Source organism: Gorilla gorilla, chromosome X (assembly GCF_029281585.2).
Source record: "Gorilla gorilla gorilla isolate KB3781 chromosome X, NHGRI_mGorGor1-v2.1_pri, whole genome shotgun sequence".
Lineage (NCBI taxonomy): Eukaryota > Metazoa > Chordata > Mammalia > Primates > Hominidae > Gorilla > Gorilla gorilla.
The window spans coordinates 82,076,565-82,095,481 of record NC_073247.2 but is presented as its reverse complement, the minus strand read 5'-3'; the positions used below and the strand labels follow the sequence as shown (position 1 = coordinate 82,095,481).

At 44.2% G+C, this 18,917-nt stretch overlaps 1 protein-coding gene across 1 annotated transcript; it reads right to left on the bottom strand.

Annotated features, from left to right (window-relative positions):
* Positions 1-236: 236 nt before the first annotated feature.
* On the bottom strand, positions 237-13,709 carry ARR3 (arrestin 3). Its single transcript, XM_004064327.5, has 17 exons — positions 13,671-13,709; positions 12,650-12,687; positions 12,351-12,381; positions 12,140-12,200; positions 11,899-11,943; positions 5,792-5,991; positions 5,581-5,640; positions 5,337-5,404; positions 4,544-4,679; positions 4,273-4,357; positions 3,935-4,007; positions 3,430-3,567; positions 1,793-1,876; positions 1,489-1,512; positions 1,259-1,311; positions 969-978; positions 237-401 (listed from the first exon to the last, which is right to left on the bottom strand). The coding sequence occupies exons 2-17, from the start codon at positions 12,655-12,657 to the stop codon at positions 311-313; spliced, it is 1,167 nt and encodes a 388-aa protein (XP_004064375.3). The 5' UTR covers positions 12,658-12,687; positions 13,671-13,709; the 3' UTR covers positions 237-310.
* Positions 13,710-18,917: the final 5,208 nt, after the last annotated feature.

The following is an 18,917-nucleotide window of genomic DNA, read 5'->3' as shown; positions in this document are numbered from 1 at the left end:
CCTGGCAGCTTGCACTGCGCCTGGTGTTCAGCGCAATCCTATGACCACTCGAGTGGGGTCATGGGGTGGAGAGAGGGATGGCCACTGACCGTGTCAGAGGGAAGTTGGGGTCAGCGTATGGGGAAAAGCACGGGCTAAGTGTAGTGTAATCACAGCGAAGGGGTGGAGGTGGGGAAGATTGTTCTCAGTAGTTCCGTGACCCTCCAGGAAGAGGAAATAGGCAAGAGATCGCTAGGCACATCTGAACAAACTGATTTATTAGAGTGTTACAGTGGGGGCTTCCACACAGACGGGCATCAGAGCGAGGTGCTCAGCTCCCCTCATCTCCCTCAGCCTCCACAGCCTTCTGGCTCTCCTCCTCGCCTTTCCGCGTAAACTCCTCGATGACTATGTCCTCAGAGCTTGCAGAAGCAGCAGAAGAGAATGGAAGGTTAGGAACCCCTTTCTGGGTGTCCTCCGTGTCCACTCTTTTTTCCTGATCCCAGAAAAGTGATCCCCTCCCTGCTTCCCAGGTAGGCTCCTCGGCCCCCTCTTGGTGTCCCCACTTTTCCATCAGCCACTCTGGCTTGTTTCCTTTCATTCCCGCCCAAATTTCCCAGCACAAAAGTCCCCCAGGAGCACTGAAAGGGACATAAGGATGAGGGATGGGAAGGAGGGAAGGTATCAAAGAATGAAAGACGAAAGAAGTAAGGGCGAGCGGGTGGGGGAAAAGGAAAAAGAAAAATGGGAAGGGGATGAGGGGGAAGGATGATTCCAACAAGAGCAGAAGGTGGAGGGCGGGGGGATGCAGAAAGGGAAAGGAGGGCATATGAAAAGCACCGAACTGTGACACGAAGCTAAGCCATATGTTTCCACTGCACATGTATTGAAAGCACCCCAAGGAAGCATTTTCACATTTCTATCGTCATAACATGGAGGGTGGCAATGGGAAGAGGGGAATGGGGCTTCCCAATCTTGTATTCCATTACCTAGCGGCCTCTGTAGCAAGCATGGAGACGGAGGGAAAAAATGGAGCTGAAGCTGATTAGAGGCTCTTCGGTTCCCTGAAGAAGTATCTTTACTTTCCCCCCCTCAACTTCCCAATCCTTTGTCTCCAGCACACACGACACACACACTTCCCCTGAAAACCTAGACACCCAGCCTACCTATTGCTATTCCATCCCCAGGCAAACTGCTAGTCCCCAATTCATGAGATCAGAATGGTTTGGACTCCAGCCCTCAGGACAGCCGTCCCTGTGAGTTCCACCTGGTCACTCACCATGAGATGGCTTCGGATGGATCAGGACCAAGGGTAGCTCCACACCAACATCGCTGCAAGGATCCCAAGGTGGAGTTACATCTCTCTCTACAAGCCCAATCCCTGAACCTCCCTCCCTTAGTTTTCCAGTCTTTGGATGCCCTCAGACCCTCCAGAATCAATCATTATTTTGCTCTCCTTATCCCCTTGTCCTCCTCTTGCCCAAGTCCCCCCACCCCACAGTCTCTCACCTGGCTGTCAGGTCTCCTAGGATGCTGTGGGTAGAATGACACCCAAAATTAGCAGCGGGAAATAGAGAAGGGGCAACGTAGTTTCACAAGGGGATGAGAGATCATAAGACCTAATGAGCCAGCCACAGAATGGGTTTCTGGAAGGGAAAGTGACTTGCTCACTGAGCTCACAGGTTTGGGAACCTGGTCTGGGAGAAAGGGTGGGGAATGGTTTGATTGGGTCAATCTAACTGGGAGAAAAACAGAGGCAAAAAGCCCTTGACTCTTCAGCCCCTGCCCAGACAGACCCAGAACCCTCACTTACCCACCACAGGACACCATCAGGTTGACTCTGACTTTGTAGGACACCAGGATCCCCAGCAGCTCTTTGTCCATTCCCGGTCTAATACTGGAGGTTGTAGTATTCGTTTTAGGGTGTTTGGGGCATGAAGAGTAATTCATTCAGTCCCCAGTTTCTTCTCATGCATTCCTATCACCACACCCTATTATGTTTAGTCTTATCCCAGAATATCTCCCAGGCTCTAACCTTTCCTACCCGTTGAGACCACGTTTCTCTTCCTGACATTCACTTTTACCATGTCACTCTCTGCTCAAGAGCCTACCTTTTGAATATAACAACTACTCTGCCTGACTTTCAAGACCCCTAACAACCTTGCCCTATCTAGCCTCTCTAACCTTTTCTCCCCTAACTCCTGGGATACAACCTAAGCAGACCCATCTTCTCTCCGTGATCAGAACATGCCATGTGGATTCCCACCTTCTAGCCTTTGCCCATGCTGTGTCCCTAGTCTACAATGCTCCTTTTTTTCCTCTGTTGGTATCCAGATCCTTCACATTCTTCAAGATCTAGCTCATTCTACCTCCTCCAGGAAGCCCTCACCAGCTCTCCTGGCTTCTTTTAACTTTGTTGCGATTTACTCTGAACCACGTGTACTAACATTTAACTGTTGGGTTGTATTTGCATCTCTCTTTGTTCCTCATCTAGGCCATAAATTGACTGAAGGCAGAGACTGTCTTAAACTTCTTTATATTCTCCACATTGCTTAGCATAGGAAAGAGCGTGTAATAGGGGTTCAGTAAAAAACCCACTGATTGAAAAATAAGACAGCGAAAGCTGCATGAGCTTGAGAAAATCTCTTCATTGCTCTGGGCTGCTGATCTCTTACATATAAAATAATGCAGTTTGGATGATTTCTAAGGGTATTTCTAGCAATAACAGTCTATAGCTACTTGATTGATAAGATGTATGGAGAGATGGAGGGATTACACTTGACAGATGGCGGCAGGTGGTTTTTGGTGGAAGACACATCTAACACTAGGGCCTCCGAAGGCACAGGACCAAGTGAATGACTTCCTAGAATTCTATTAATTCCTGTTGCATCATTTTCCTTTTTTGTCCTCCTTTTCCTCCATTTCTCATCTCCTAGTCTTCTACTCCATCTTTATTTTTTCTAGAGAGTAGCTTCTGTAGAGATCACAGTATTCAGAGCCAGATGACATGTGATATAATCCTGTCTACATCTACCACTTATCAGCTATGCCACTTTAAGTGAGTTCCTTCTTCTCTCTGAGCCTCAGGGTCTTTAAGTGTAAAAGGGAATAAGAACACCTGTCCAGGCTACTTTAGTGGGATTCTCACAAAGACAGCATAGTACATATGTCGGACCTTTGTGAACTGTGAAATCTTATACAACATAAGGATTGTTTTCCTCTCCATGTTTTCCTTTTTCTCTGCCGCTGACCTAAGCCTGCCGTTGGTCCCACAGGCATTATTGAGCTTGCTGCAGGCCTTTAGGCCTGGAGGAGTCTCTGAACACTGCCCTAGAGACACTTTAAAAAACAGGTAGGCTTTACTGAACATGAAACCTCAGAGCTGTAAATGTAGCATGTGGAATGGTTGAGGGGTAGGAAATGGAGGCTGAGAGTTATATTTGAGCTTACATTGTGCTGGAGGCCAGGTTGGTATCTTCATGCTTAAGTTTGCCATCCAGTGCCAGGCCCCGTTTCTGGCAGCTGGCAGCCAGGATTGGGGTTACTGCAAAGCTCTGGGAGAAGCTGGAATTAGCAGCTACAGTCTCCCTACAAAAGAAGAACAAGAGAAGAATTTAGGCTGGGCTTGCTGACTAAGCATACTTTTACTCCCAAGAGTATCTTGTACAAGATTATACAAGAACCTACTGGAGTATCCAAGAGAGGTAACATGTTTAACTGAAGACTGGGAGAAATTAGTTCTGGTGGGAAATCCTTATGCCCCTGCCCTCTCTCAGCATCGTGATGGGACTCCTGGGGGTAAGTTGCATCCCCTCCATCTAGTTCTCCTGGGAATCCCTCCCTGGAATCTTCCACCACTCTTCTCCCCACCCCCCGACCCCCTCAACTGCCTCCTGGACCTCTTCCCACCACCCCACCCCTTGGCTCTCTGGTCCTAGCCCCAGCACCAGCTCACGTGAATTCCTGAATGAACACAGTCTTGGTGTACTTGTCTAGTGAATACAGGACAACATCTGTGATCTGGTCAACTGAACAAGCCAGGAAAAGCACATGATTATAATCAGTCAGTCATCCTTGAGACCCCAGCTCAGTGTCCTTAGATGTGACCTTATACATAGGCACACTATACATGATGCAGTGAGACATGCTCATTGACAAAACAAGATATGCATTTTGACAAGCCCATGTTAGAGGGAAAGCCTAGATGAATGCAGACAGGTAAGTGAGATAGAATTTTGGGAAAAGACCTGTGGCTTTGGGACCAGGTGCACAGGGATGGGAAAAGAAACTCACCTGAAATCTTGATTTTTTTGATGACCTTGTTGGTGCAGTTGTTGATAGAAACATTGACAGAGATGGGTTCTCCGTGGTAGTGAACCTAAAGCAGGAGCGGGGACCCATGTCAAGGCTGGAGGACGAATACGCAGATGGAGACCTAGAACCCCTGCTTCCTTAGCGCTATTGCCACCCTGGCTCCCATCTCTGCCTGCCCAAGTAGGAAATCAGTGAAGAAAGGGCATCAGAGGGGTTCTGGGGTGGGAGGCAAAAAGTGGGGGTCACAAACCTCCCTGTCCATCCAGGCCTGGAGTTGTAGGGGCTGAGCTGACAGAAGGAAGCGGCGGATGGTCTGGGCTGAGGGGCCAGGGCCTGCCTCCGGTGGTGCAAATTGTACTTTCCGGACAACCAGCCGCACATAGTCTCTGAGCAGAGACCAAGAGATTAGCCAGAGCGTCCTCCTTTCAGACCCACAGACCTCTCCCATGCCACCCCCATAGTCCAAATGTTGCTTAAGAATGGGAGCAGGGGAAGGCCTCCCTCAGAGAACTCCTCTAGTCCCTTAATGTAAGTATGTAGACCAAAGGTTATTAAACTATGGCCCACTGGCCAAATCTGGCCTGATGCCTGTTTTCCTATGGCCCACAAGCTGAGAATGGTTATATTACATTTGTAAATGGTTGAAATAAATCAAAGAACAATGCTATTTTGTGACATGTGGACATTACATGAAATTCAAATTTCAGTGTCCATAAGTAAAGTTCTATTGGACACACAGCCACACTCATTCATTTCTATACTATCTGTGGCTGCGATTGCACTACAACGGCAGAGTTGAGTAGTTGCAACGGAGACTATAGGGCTCAAAAAGCCAAATATTTCTTTTTTTGGCCCATTACAGAAAAGTTTGCTGACCCCTGCCCTAGATCAAAGAAGGTAAGTCAGAGGGGACTCAGAACCGGGTGTCACTGGTGGTGATGATGCTGTGGAGGTTAGAAGTGGGGCTATTTCTGTCATGAGAGCAGGATCTGTTTCCTGGCAGAGGCTGGAGGCAGGGATTTTTGGGGACAACCAAAGAATACCTCTTGGAGACTATCTCCTCTGGGTTTTCAGCACAGAAACTCTTCACTTCAAAGTCAATCCCACAGGGCTGTAAAGGGACAAAGGCAAAGAGAGCTCATTTCCAGTGCTGTCCTCCCTTCCTCATGGGCCTATAAGAAAATGCCTGACCTCTTTCCTTAGCTGTCCATTTCTCCAGTCTTGACTGTCCCACTGTTCCTCTTCCCTGGCACTACCTATCCCTCTTTCTTAGAACCCAGTCCTCACCTTTCCTGCATCTTCAGGACCGGGCTGCAGTGTCACAGAACAGGGCAGGTTGGTCACCATCTAGGGGACAAAAAGGAGATCAGAAAAGAAGTAGAAAAGAATACAAACAAATACAAAAGAAATGGGGAACCCTCTCCCTTGTTGTCCTTCTTGAGCTTCCTCTCTTAATCTTCCCTGGAGACCTTGCCTGCCCAGGGCTTGGGGTCAGTACCTGCAGGGTAAAGGGGTAGGCATTGTCCCCTAGCTTGTGCAGTAGTCGCTCCTGTAGGACTGTGAGGGGCCCCTGAGGGCTGCTGGATTCAGCTGGGACCACTTGCAGGGTCTGCACATACAGATCTTTTCGGAACGTCAGACCAATCACTTCCAAGTCATCACGGCCATAGCGAAAGGCACATGTCAACATGACAAACACTGCAGGCATAGGAGGAAGAGAGTGGTCTGTCAGGCCTGAGTGGGAAGGGGAATCTTAACTGGGTCAAGAAGACACAGAGAGGTGATGTAATATGATTGAAGGCTGGCTGGGTGCGGTGGCTCACGCCTGTAATCCCAGCACTTTGGGAGGCCGAGGTGGGTGGATCACGAGGTCAGGAGATAGAAACCACCCTGGCTAACACAGTGAAACCCCGTCTCTACTAAAAAAAAATACAAAGTATTAGCCTGGCTTGGTGGTAGTGGGCGCCTGTAGTCCCAGCTACTTGGGAGGCTGAGGCAGGAGAATGGCGTGAACCCAGGAGGCGGAGCTTGCAGTGAGCCGAGATCGTGTCACGGCCCTCCAGCCTGGGCAACAGAGCAAGACTCTGTCTCAAAAAAAAAAAAAAAAAAACAAGATTGAAGGCTATGGGCACAAATGAAAAGATTCTTAATACATTTGACTGCAGTAAAATTTATGTTAAAAGTCTTTATAAAGTCTTCTTTATATTCAAAGTCTTTATAAACAAAGAAAAAAATGGAAAGCCTGGGAGAAAATCTTTGCAACACATATAACACACTGAAGTTTAGAGTCCAAAATATATAAGGACTCCCACACATCAACAATAATACCAGTATAAAACTGTGCAAAGAATGTGAATAGGCCCTTGCAGAAGTGTGCAAAGTATGTGAAGGAATGGCCAATAACATATGAAAACATGTTTAGTCTCATGAGTAATCAGATAAATGCAAATTAAAACCACAACGAGATAAGATTTCACACCCATCAGATTGTCAAAAAATTTTAAATCTGACAACACTACGTGTTGATGAAGATGTGGAGCAAAAGGAGTTCTTACATACTGCTGGTGGGAGTATTAATGCAACCAATTTGGAAGACTATTTGGGATTATCCAGTAAAATTAAATCTGCTCGTAGAGTATGACCTAATAAGTTGACTTTAAAGGAGCTTTTGTTCAGGAGAGATACATATGATAATGGCCATCGCATCAACATTTGTCAGAACATAAAACTGGAGATAATCTAAAAATCTATCAACAGGAGAATGGATAAAAAATTTGTGGTATATTCACATAATGGAATACTAAACCAAGGTTAAAAAAAATGAGCTAGAACTTCAAAGAATGCCCTATGGTTTGTATGTGGCCTCTCCATAACTCAGGAGTTGAAACTTGATGGTCATTGTGATGGTATTAAGATGGCCATTAAGAGGTGATTAGATCATGGGGCTTCTTTGTTCATGAATTCCTTTATGAATGGGATTAAGACCCTTATAAAGGAGACCTTTTGCCCTTCCACCTTCCACCATGTGAGGACACAATGTTTCTCCCCTCCGGAGGATGCAGCAATAAGGCACCATCTTGGAAGCAGAGAGCAGCCGTCATCAGACAACAGAACCTGCTAGAGCCTTGATCTTGGACTTCCCAGCTTTCAGAATTGTGAGAAAATAAATATCTGTTCTTTATAAATTACCTAGTCTCAGGTATTTTGCTGTAGCAGCACAAACAGACTAAGACCTGTGCCAACACGGTTAAATCTCAAAAGCTATTGAACAAGGCTGGGCGTGGTAGCTCACGCCTGTAATCCCAGCTCTTTGGGAGGCCTAGGTGGGCAGATCGCTTGAGGACAGGAGTTCAAGACCAGCCTGGCCAACATGGTGATAACCCATCTCTACTAAAATACAAAAATTAGCTGGGCATGGTGGCATACACCTGTAATTCCAGCTACTCAGGAGGCTGAGGCAGGAGAATCGCTTGAACTCGGGAGGCGGAGGTTGCAGTGAGCTGAGATTGCACCACTGCCCTCCAGTGGGGGTGACAGAGTGAGACTCTGTCTCAGAAAAAAAAAAAAAAAGCTACTGAACAAAAAATCTAGCTGCAGAATGATAGGTACAGTATGTTACCGGTTATATAAAGTTTAAAAGCATGTAGGACAATATCAAAGTTGATCATAGACACATAAATATGGATAGAAGTATGGAGCCATCAAGAGAATAATAAACACCAAATTCAGGGTAGTCGTTATCTGGGGAGGGAGGAGAGAAAGAGGAGAAGGGTTAAGTAGGGAGGGAGGGAGGCAAACTGGATCAGGGAAGGACACACAGGAAGCTTTAGTTTGTTTCTGTAATTCTTTTTAAAGCTTGGTGATGAGTACAGGGTATTCATTATATAATTCTGTATGCCTTGATAAATATTTTATCATGAAAAAGAGAAACAATAATATTTAGGGTCAGAATACCTGGACTTGAATAGGGCTTGCACAAATCCCTTGATTTCTCTGGGTCTCAGTTATTACACCTGTCAATAATAGGACTGCTCTAGTAACCCTACATATGCCATTTAGACCTCAAAACAACCCTCTGAAGTATTATTATCTCCACTTTAGAGGCAAAGAAAGTGAGCTCAGAGCTATTAAGCAATGGTTTGGGATTTCAACCCAGGCCTGTCTGACTCCAAAGCTCAGGCTCATAGGTGCTCAACTTAACTCATAGGACAGTTGTGAGGAGCTGATGTATTCGAAATCCCTTTGGAGGCCGGGCACAGTGGCTCACGCCTGTAATCCCAGCACTTTGGGAGGCCCAGGCGGGTGGATAGGCTGAGGTCAGGAGTTCGAGTCCAGCCTGGCCCACATGGTGAAACCCTGTCTTTACTAAAAACACAAAAATTAACCGGGCGTGGTGGCGGGCACCTGTAATCCTAGCTACTCAGGAGGCTGAGGCAGGAGAATCGCTTGAACCCAGGAGGTGGAGGTTGCTGTGAGCTGACATCGCACCACCACACTCCAGCCTGGGTGACAGAGCAAGTCTCCATCTCAAAAAAAAAAAAAAAAGGAATCCTTTCGGAAACTTCAAAATAATTATAGATGTGGATGATGATGATGATGATGATATTGACAGAAATGGAAGAGTTATAATTGAACTCATACTTTGTAACAGGTATCTAAGATTTGAAAGAAATCAAGTGAGAGGCAGATAGAAATCATCTGAAATGCGCTAATATAATGTAGAATGGAGTAGAGAGGGATACCTGTCCAAGTACAGGGTGACAGAGGTTGAGGCAAGGAAAGATGTAGAACAGGAATGGATAACCTTATTTCTATCAGGGGCTCTGACCCAAAGAAAAAAAAAACTACCAACAGCACCACTTGAGTAGAAAGCAACTTATTTTAGTATTTTTAAGAACTCAAAACATCAAACACCAGATTATTTGCTTTTAAAATTGAGAATGAGAAAAATGAACCTATATTCAAAAGATATAGCAAAGCCTGAAAGTATTGATAATATCAGTGTTTATAAGGACTGGGGCAATATGAGAAGCCTCATGCACTGCAGGAGTGAGATTTAATTGGTATAAGCATTTTAGAGGGCAATTTGACAATAGGTATAGAAAGCTTTAAAAATGTGTGAATGCCTTTTGGCCATTAATTCCTTTTCTAGGCACTTAGAAAGAAATAATTGAACAAGTATGAAAAGGATGTGCATTACAGGGCGTCGTGGTATCCCCATATGATATAGTACTAGGCAACTTAAAAAGTTATAGATTTGTGTATATTGACATAGGTTTAAAAAATGTAAAATATTATTTTTAGTATAGCATTTTTAGTGAAAATATAGATATGTTTGCACAGAAAATATGAATAAATAAGATCAAAAGATTAGTGATTAAAGATGGTAAGGTTACACAGTCTCTCCTTCATCTATGTTTTCTAATTTTTCTACAATGGAGACAAACCTAATAATTTTCAAAGATACAACAAATAGATTCACCTTGGTTCTCAATTATGGCCAATTATAGTGCGAGAAAGGAGAGAGAAAGAAAGGAAAATAAGGCACAAAGGAAAGGAAAAAGACAGAAAGTAAAAAGGAGAGGAAAAGAGGTGGCTGGTAGGAGGCAGGGTGAGAGAAGAAATGAAAAGGATGAGGAATGAGACAGAAAAAAAGGTCAGGATGGGTGAGGCCGAAGGGGATCTAGTAGCACCTGAGGTAAGGACGTTAATCAGATGACTTGTTCTTGGAATCGCTTTCTGTTCCTGTGTTGGGAAGGCAGCAGACTAAGACATCAACTGCATCACGCAACTCCTACCCCCAACTGAAGCTCTAATTGGCTCTCTAGCAGTTTAGAATCGTCCTTTTTTTTTGCATGCTAGGAAATAGCTTGTTTTTATTTTCTTTTAAAGTCAGTATCTATTCTAAAGTTATTAATGTATAGTTGTGTTTATTCTACAAAATATATGTTGTCTGAACATCAGAAAATACAAACAAAAAGACAAATCAAAGCTCCACCATAATATATCATGTTCCACAGATAACTACTGTTAATACCTGTTATGTGTGCTTCTCAACTTTGTCTGTTGCTATAATTGAACACAAGGCCACCTTAGGTATTTTTTACTTTTCTCTCATTGCCTTTTTGAAGTTAAACTTTGTATTTTGAGATCATTGTAGAGTCACATGCAGTTGTAAGAAATAATACAGAGAGAGATTCCAGATAGATTTTTGTTAAACAACAATTCGTTCACACCACCACATATACTGCCCTATCACTGGCCTTTATCACTCCACAGTATAGGGTAAGCATATTTTACATCCACAAATGTACCTTGATAGAAAAACACATTAGAAAATATGATGCAAACAAGACAATCTTCACAGAGGTAACAAACCATATTGAAAAACTAAGAATAAACAAGAAATATTCACAACTTAAATGAAAATTAATATAAAACTCTACTAAGGGGACATAAAAGATTAGAATAAAAGGAAAAATGCATCTCTTCCTGGAACAACATATATTTTTAACTAAAGATTTCTTTCCATAGCTTGTGAAGATTTTGTAGAAATGTGAAAAAATGATTTAGGTTTTAGAAATATAGAATACTTGGGAACCTTAAATAAGTTGGTTAATTTATGAGTCTATCCCAAAGTTCCTCTGATACTTAAAACCGATTTGATTGCTTATTTACACTGCTTAATCTGAGAGATTTAGGCTACTTTATTCTCCAATATCTAACAGTTACATCTGAACTAGTATTCATCAACCCATTCAGAGCCTTTTTCAAATCAAACCCAATTTTCAGTCTAGTTGGATCACAGTGGGGTTAATCCATAGTGAGAATTAAAAGGAAAAAAAGCAGCAAAAAAAAAAAAAAATCAGCATAATCTTGATCTGTAATACTGCTGCCAGAGTAATGTTTCTTAGTGTTACTTTCTATGGTTGTTGTTTTGTTTCTTTGTTTGGGATTTTTTTTTTCTTGAATAAAAGGTCAGCCAGTTTCCCTACATAAAAAAAGGAGATGGAAAGACGTATACCAGAGGTTACAAAATGGCAGCCTGAAAGTCACATCTAGCCAACAGAAAAAAAAAAAAGTTTATAATCTATCCAGGCTTCTAAAGTCTTTTAGTGAGTTGCTGACATTTGAAAATCAGGAAATTTGCCTTAAAATATGGATTTCTGACTTACTGGATCATTCTATAGGCAGTCTAAGATCCAGATCAATAGCCAAGCAGGGGCACCACCAGTAATAATAGAGAAAATCTGAAATTCTGAAAGAAGCTATTTTAATTGCAGCACAAGTGTAAGTTTTGTGTAATTTTGATAAATAAAATTTAATTTATGCTTTAGATATTTACTTTGAATATTATTTGGGTAAGGGGGCACCATAATCTTCACACTTTGGGCCTCTAAAAGTCTTATTTTGAGCTTCGTTTACAGCTCCTCATTAACAATTAGAAAATTTGGCCACACTGGGCTGGAATTCCCAGTTGTCAGCCTCCACCAGAGAAGGCATTCGCAGTTCCTGCCACTTTCTGGTTTTGTTGTACTCTGGTGCAATCCACTCATCGGGTTACCTGTCTGAAACATACAAAGACCAACAAGGATTTCCACTTACACTTTCGACCTTTTAAGTACTCAGGATCAACCAGGACAACACCATCTGTGGAGAGAAGGACAGACAGCACTTTGGTCAGGAAAAACTCTCAGACTATGAAATAGAGGATGATCCCTGAAATGGTTCTTCCTATTCTTCCCTTTAATTTGCCTCCTTTTCTGCACGGTCTTTCCTGGACTTTCTTTTACTCCCTAGTTTCCATTCCTCTTTCCCCAGGCTTCCCTTTTTTGGACTCACTGACCAATGGGTTCCACCGTGTCCACATGGTCCACGAAGTCCCGTTTCCCCAGGTAGATGGAGAGCTGTTGTGGAACAACTTCCCATGTTATTCTCACAATCATTTTTGAATGGATTCCCCTGAAGCCCCCAACCCAGACCCCTGAGACCTTGAAGGATGTACCCACCTATCCCTTTTGCCCTCTCATTTGCCCAGCTGGGCCAGGTTCTCTCACCTTCCCATTGGAGCTGGTCTTCTTAAACACCCTATGAGGAGAAAACCAGAAAGAGGATGGAGAGGGGGATTGGAAGTGCAGGGAAGAGGAAATAAGGGAATTGGGGAGAAAAAGAAATATTCTTAGGATTAGGAGAAGAGGCTCCAGGAGCATAGGATGGGGCAAAGGTAGGGATAATTGGGGTAGAATCCAAGGACACAAGTTAGGGAGAAATTGGAAATCCCCCTACCCCAAAGGGAAATACTTGGATTGGGGTAGGGAGCAATTCACAGGTTCAGAGGATTAGAAGGAGTTCTTACTTGGACATGTTGGCTATATAGTTGATGTTGAGCCTTTTCTGGGAAAAGGGAAAGAAGAAAGGCTCAATCATTTCATTTCTATTCTTCTCACCCCACTCCAGCATACCATCCATATACACCTAGTGTGATGTAACCTTTCCTCCTTAGACAGACACCTCACCCACATCAAGTACCTCCTATTCTCCCTTCTGCCAAGGGTACTTCTTCAGCCATATTCTTGCCCATCTTGGGCAAGAGGGGAAAAAAACCTTCCTATTTTGTACAAATCATTGACTAACCATACTATGTATTCTCCAGAAAGGGCCAAACTTCCTAGAATGGCTGGGGAACTCTTGAGAACCCTGAGAGAGAAGGAACTTCTCTGGAAAGAGGCTGGACAGAGGCTTCCATCCAGAAAAGTGTGAGAAAAATGTGTTTCTTGGTCTGTATGAGGCTAGACATCCCCTGGCACACACTAGGTGCCAAGACATGTTTGTTGGATACATGAATGAATGAATGAATGAATGAATGAATGGACAAATCAATAGATTCTGTCTCCTTCTGCTCCTGCAATGGATCCTGAACCTGAGTTCACCTCATGATGCCCTTGACTCTCAACAAAGAAGGGAGAAAAGTGTGAGAGAGAAGGGGTTGGTGCCTTCATGCTCTCAGTTTTTGGTGACAGAAGTCTCTATGGAGGTTGAAAGTCCTCCTTGAACCAACTCATCCCTCTCATTGCCTTTCCTAGATTTTCCCATCCTTATCCCCATCCAGGTCCCCAGGGGCTAGGCCTTTGGATGGGAATCCTTAGAGAGAGGGAGATGTCTCTCTAGTGCTTTCCTCTGATGCTTACTGAGCCTGGCCCAGGGGGTGAGCTTAGGGGAGCTTCCAGAGGTCTTTGGAGGGTCTCTAGGCCTGAATGTCTATAGGCTATGTCAGGAAGGGTGTCCCTCAACTGCTGCCTGATATATTAAGAGGGATGCTAAGAGCAAGGGATATAGGGCTTAGTATGGGCTAGAAGTAGAGGGCTTTGGAATATTACCTGGGGAGAGAGATGAAGTTCACATCAGTCTCCAGCTCTGGTTGCTATGCCTGCCTCCCCGCCTCTTATACCCACAGTCCTCTGAGTGTTTTGATTGGTGGGGGTCATCGGAAAAGAATAGGGTTCTTGTGGGGGGGGGGGGCATAAAACACTGCTATAAATAGTTCAGGTGCCAAGAGTTTGGAAAGCAGATTAGTGCCTAAAAGATTAGTGGCTAAAAGATTAGCAGGCTATTGCTGCTGGGACAGAGTGGGGGTAGGAGGTTGATTCTGATGATGTTAAAGGCAAGGGAGTTTGAGAAGGGTAACTTCAGGATTTTGGCCTTGTGAGGCCGTGAACCTGAGAACTGGGATCAAAGTGGAGTGGGAGGTCTTAAAGGTGAAGCATGGTGGGGGATTGAAATGGGAGGGCTCAAAGTATAGGCCTTTGTGTTTTTGAAAGGAATACCTCGTGTCCCACTCCAATCTCTATATCAGCGGCTCCAGGCCACACAAAAGCCAAGGGTATGGGAAAGAGTACCTCGTCCCCAGCCCCCCACCACTTTGGGACATTGGACTTTCAAAGCTGATGTTTAGAAACCCTGATTATCCCAGCTTATGTGCACAGCAGGAGTCAATCTCCTGTAGGTAGTGGGGGCAGGAGTGGTGGAGGGGGATCTGAGTGCATTGAGCTGTGTGTGCACATGTCTGTGAGCCTTGAACTTCTCTTCTCGTTGGAGAGGAAGGTAATATAAGATTCCCAGCCCAGGGACAGGTTCTTCTGGCAGGACATGCATGTGGAGGGAATAGGCGGTTGACATCTGTGTCACCCCTACCTAGGGTAAACCTCCTCACCCCAGCTCTTGACTCTGTCCAATCCCTGAAACTAACTAAGTCCATGCTCTAAGCAGCTTCTCTTGCCTCGTATGACCGCTCATGGAATTAGAGATATTTCTGTCTCTTCAGCTGCCAGGACCCCCACAACAGCAACAACAAAGTAATCTTCCTTTCTTGACTGTCCTTCCCACAGGGCCTAGGCACAGGCTTCACGGGCATAGAAAATGTAGAGACAGAATCTACAAGCTCTGGGGTTTCAGGACTCTGACCTCCTTTACCTCCCCTTACAGCAGTCTGGACATTAGTAGTTATCTATAGACACAGCCCTCAACCCCAACCCCCACAATGCGGTGTCCATTCCTCAGAGGATGGCTATGGCTATGGCTCAGAGGGCTGGGCAGGGCCTTCCCTAACTCCTGCCCCTCACTGAGGGCCCTGGACAGCTGTCCCATATTCTCTTTGCACAGTTCACAGTGTCAGCCCCTGCCATTCCTAGCCAATATGCATCTCAGGGCCTGGTTGTTTAGTTACTATAACTCTCTCCTTCTCAGGGGCTTTCAGATAGTGCAAGAAGCCCAGATTCTGCAGGTACCACAGTGGGATAGGAACTATGCTGGACATACAGGAAAGATTTGTATACATGCCAAGGTTGGTGTCTGCGAGGAAGGCGAAAAGTCAGAATGAATCTACTTTTCATGCCAGACATGGCAATATTCAATGGCAGGAAAGGAAGGCCTCTCTTCTTGTATGCTTATTTTCATCATTCAGGAAACCTTTCCCAGATCTCTAGAATGACTAGTGGTCAGCCTGTTTTTGTCTTTAGACCCACACTCGAGGCTCCTACCTCCCTTTTAGGTACTCAATCCCGCTTATCTTCTCTTTCTACTCAGATCCATGGGCCTCTCGGTAGGAAAAGAGTAGATCTGCTAGGTCTTTAATTCATTATTATGATGGAATGTAAATCATTACTCTTTTCCAGAAGTTTATGCATTTCTTGACTGAGGTAAAATTCACAAATCTTAACTGCAGCTCAATGAATTTTTACCTACTGTGGCAAGCTGAATTATGCCCCCAAAGATGTCAGGTCTTAATCCTGGGAACCGATGAACATTACCTTATATGAAAAAGAGACTTTGCAGATGTGAATAAATTAAGGATCTTGAAATAGGGAGATTATTCTGGATTATCCAGGTGGGCCCTAATGTAATCACCAGTCTCTTTATGAGAGAGGGGCAGAGAGAGTTTTGACTCTGAGATAGGCAATATGAGGCCTGAAGCAAGATGTTAGGCTGCTGGCTTTGAAGACGGAGGAAGGGGCCATGAGCCAAGGAATGCAAGGAATACAGCTCTAGAAGCTGGAAAAGACAAAGAAATCGATTCTCCCCTAAAGTCTCTCATGGCTGCAAGATGGCTGTTCCTGCTCAGGCATGGCCCTGCTGAAACCTTGATTTTGGCCCATTGAAACTGATTTTGGACTTCTGACCTCCAGAACTGTAAGAGAAGAACTGTGCATTGTTTTAAGTCACCAAGTCTGTGGTAATTTATTACAGCATCCATAGGAAACTAATACACCTGCGTAAACACGCATATAACGACCACTCAGGTTAAGATATAGAACATTTCCATCCCCCCAGAAAATTTCTTTGTGCCTCTTTCCAGTTAGTAGCTTCCCAAAGAGAACTGTCACCAGTTTTGCTTTGACCTGGAATACTTGCATTTTACAAGGATGCAACAGTAAGTAGGCAAAGGAATGCATAGCTAATGGAGTTTCTGGCCCCTATAATACATGGGTGGAAGAAATATTTTTAGGTCCTTACCCACCCTCATTCTGTACACCCGGATGATATCCCCAACCAGACCTTCCAGTTAGAAAATGATGATCAGATGTCTGCATGAGGAAGGAGTGGGTTATTCAGTAAAAGGTTGTAGCAGACAGAATTGCTTACCAACTCAATAGTCATCTCCCTCTTCCTCCTTGTGGAAAGAATCCCCATTTTTAAGGTAATTCATCCTCCTCCGCATGAGTCTGTGCTCCTCTATGCCAGTCATGGTCGTTTTATCCCCCTTGCCAGTGATCAGCTTAGTTATAGGCATGGTGAAATTCAGGCCACTGTGATGTGAGAGGAGGTATGCTGGAGAGATTCTGGGAAAGTTTTCTTGAATGATAAAAATAAGCATACAGGAAGAGGCCTTCCTCTTTTACCATTGAATATTGTCATGTCTGGAAACAATGCCTGACTGGCAATAGCCACCTTGTGACCATGAAAGTTGCTAAATAACATGCTGAGGTTTGCAAATCAGAAAGATGGAAAGAATCAGGATTTTTTAATGACATTGTTGAACTGCTGAATTAATCAGCTCCAAAGCCACCCACTACTGAACTTATATGCAAGATAATATATTTCCTTTTTTAAAAACAGTCATCTAAGTTGGGATTTTCTGTTATTGCAACTGAAAACATAGCAAAAGATTCAAGTGGGATGTGGATGAGGCATTAGCTCAGTGGGAGAGGACGGAACGGAGATAGATGGATTAAATCGCAGAAACAGATTTCCTGTGCTGTCCTAGGTGCTGAACAAACTAGTCCTGGTCTCCACTCTAAGGTTGTTAACAGCCTTGCTGGAGATAAAGTTGGACATTAGAAAGACAAAAAGGGCACACTACAGAGAATACATATGGACAAAGTTAACTTGTGTACAACTATGTGAAGCCAGTCACTTCCCAATGATTTTATTAGTAAGATTAGACATCCAGGGCTTCAGATCACTACTCCTTTCCATTGAGATTGAGTGACTGTCGTGTTCCACTTACTCTCAGCAGGTAATTCCATTTGTTCACTTCATAAAGAAAATTCAGCCAATTGGAGTGGACCTCACACCTTCCAAATACACCTATACTTTAATTCTCAATAACGACAATGAGGGCACTCTGCTGGGTTCCTTATATGCATTGCTTCATTGTCTTCTCACAACAAGCTAGGTGCTAGCATCCTCATTCTACATATGAGGAAATGGAGGTTCAGAAAGACTTATCCATAGTCATAGCCGGCAGGCGATGGAGCCAGAGTTCAACCCTAGGTCTGTCTGACTCCAAGCCTGCATTTTTTCCACTATATCACTTACCTTCCCTCCCTCATTTTCTTCCCTCTCCCTCCCTTCCTACCTTTATTCCTCCTTTCCCCCCTCCCTCCCTCCCTTCTTCCCTCCTTCTCTCCCTTCCTTCCTTCCTTCCTTCCTTTCCTCCTAACTCAGAGAAAGAGATTAGAAATCATGCCTCTTCCCCCTTTCCTTCTTAAAGCCCCAAGGAAACAGAAAACCTTGCAAAGAAACTGTCATCAAGACAATTACGAATATTAGATGTGAAGGGCCAGGAGGGAGAGGACTGGAACAAACTGGAGGAGTAGGGCAATGGAAGGGTGTCAGCAATAATGGTATTTGTACATCTTATTTATCTCTGTCAGGGAAAAAATAGTAAACTTTTCCTGCATACTAAATTCCAGACATCAATGAGATACCCAAGTGTGTGTGTCCTATAGCAAACAACATATATAGGGCTTAGATTATAGATGTGAGAACAATTCAGTTCAACGAATTATAATTAAGTCATTCATTCACTCAACAACTATTATTGAACACGTACTATGTGGAAGGTACTTGTTTTCTTAACTCTGAATTGGAAGGCATTTTTTGGGGGACAGCAGAGAATATAATTTGAAAGGAAATATCTAGAACATATGTTATAATAACTTTACCTGGAAGGCTATGGGAAAGACAGAGGTAAAATGAGGTACATGTTCTCAAGGAGCTCTGGTTCTGGTATGGGGGTGGGAGGATCAGGAGGAGATGGCCAAAAACACAAATGAGTATAATTCTAGGCTGCCTGTGGTATGTGCCATCTCTGTAGAAATCAAATGTGATAAGAGTGTGAGAGAAGGAGAGATGCATTTTGATTAGAGAGAGATCTGTATGCTGGAGTCTCTTGGCCATTACAATTTTTGATAACCTCTGAGTCATAGTTGAAATCACGAGAGTGGATGTTCCAAGAGAGAAGGGGAAGAGAGGGTGGGGGTAGGGGGAGAGAGATGGTGGAGAGGGAGAGAGAGGAGAGGAGAGGAGAGGAGAGGAGAGAGGAGAGGAGAGGATCTTTGGGGGAAGGCTCACATGTGGGGGAAGTAGGGGAAAAAAGAGCCAGGGAAGGGGCCAGAAGGAACATCCAGAGGAAGAGGAGAACCGGAGTAAAGCAAAGTCACAGGAACCAAAGTAAAGAAGAGTTTCACAGAAGAGAGTGAGGCTGATCTGCTGCATTCCGTTCCTCTTGGCCCTGGGTGAGGACAGTAAAAGCCAGGCAGGGGTGCCGGTTGGGGAGGGTTGGGAGAGGTCTTTTCCTGAAATAGCCACTGGGCGGCAGTGGTGGCAGCAGCAGCAGCTGCAGC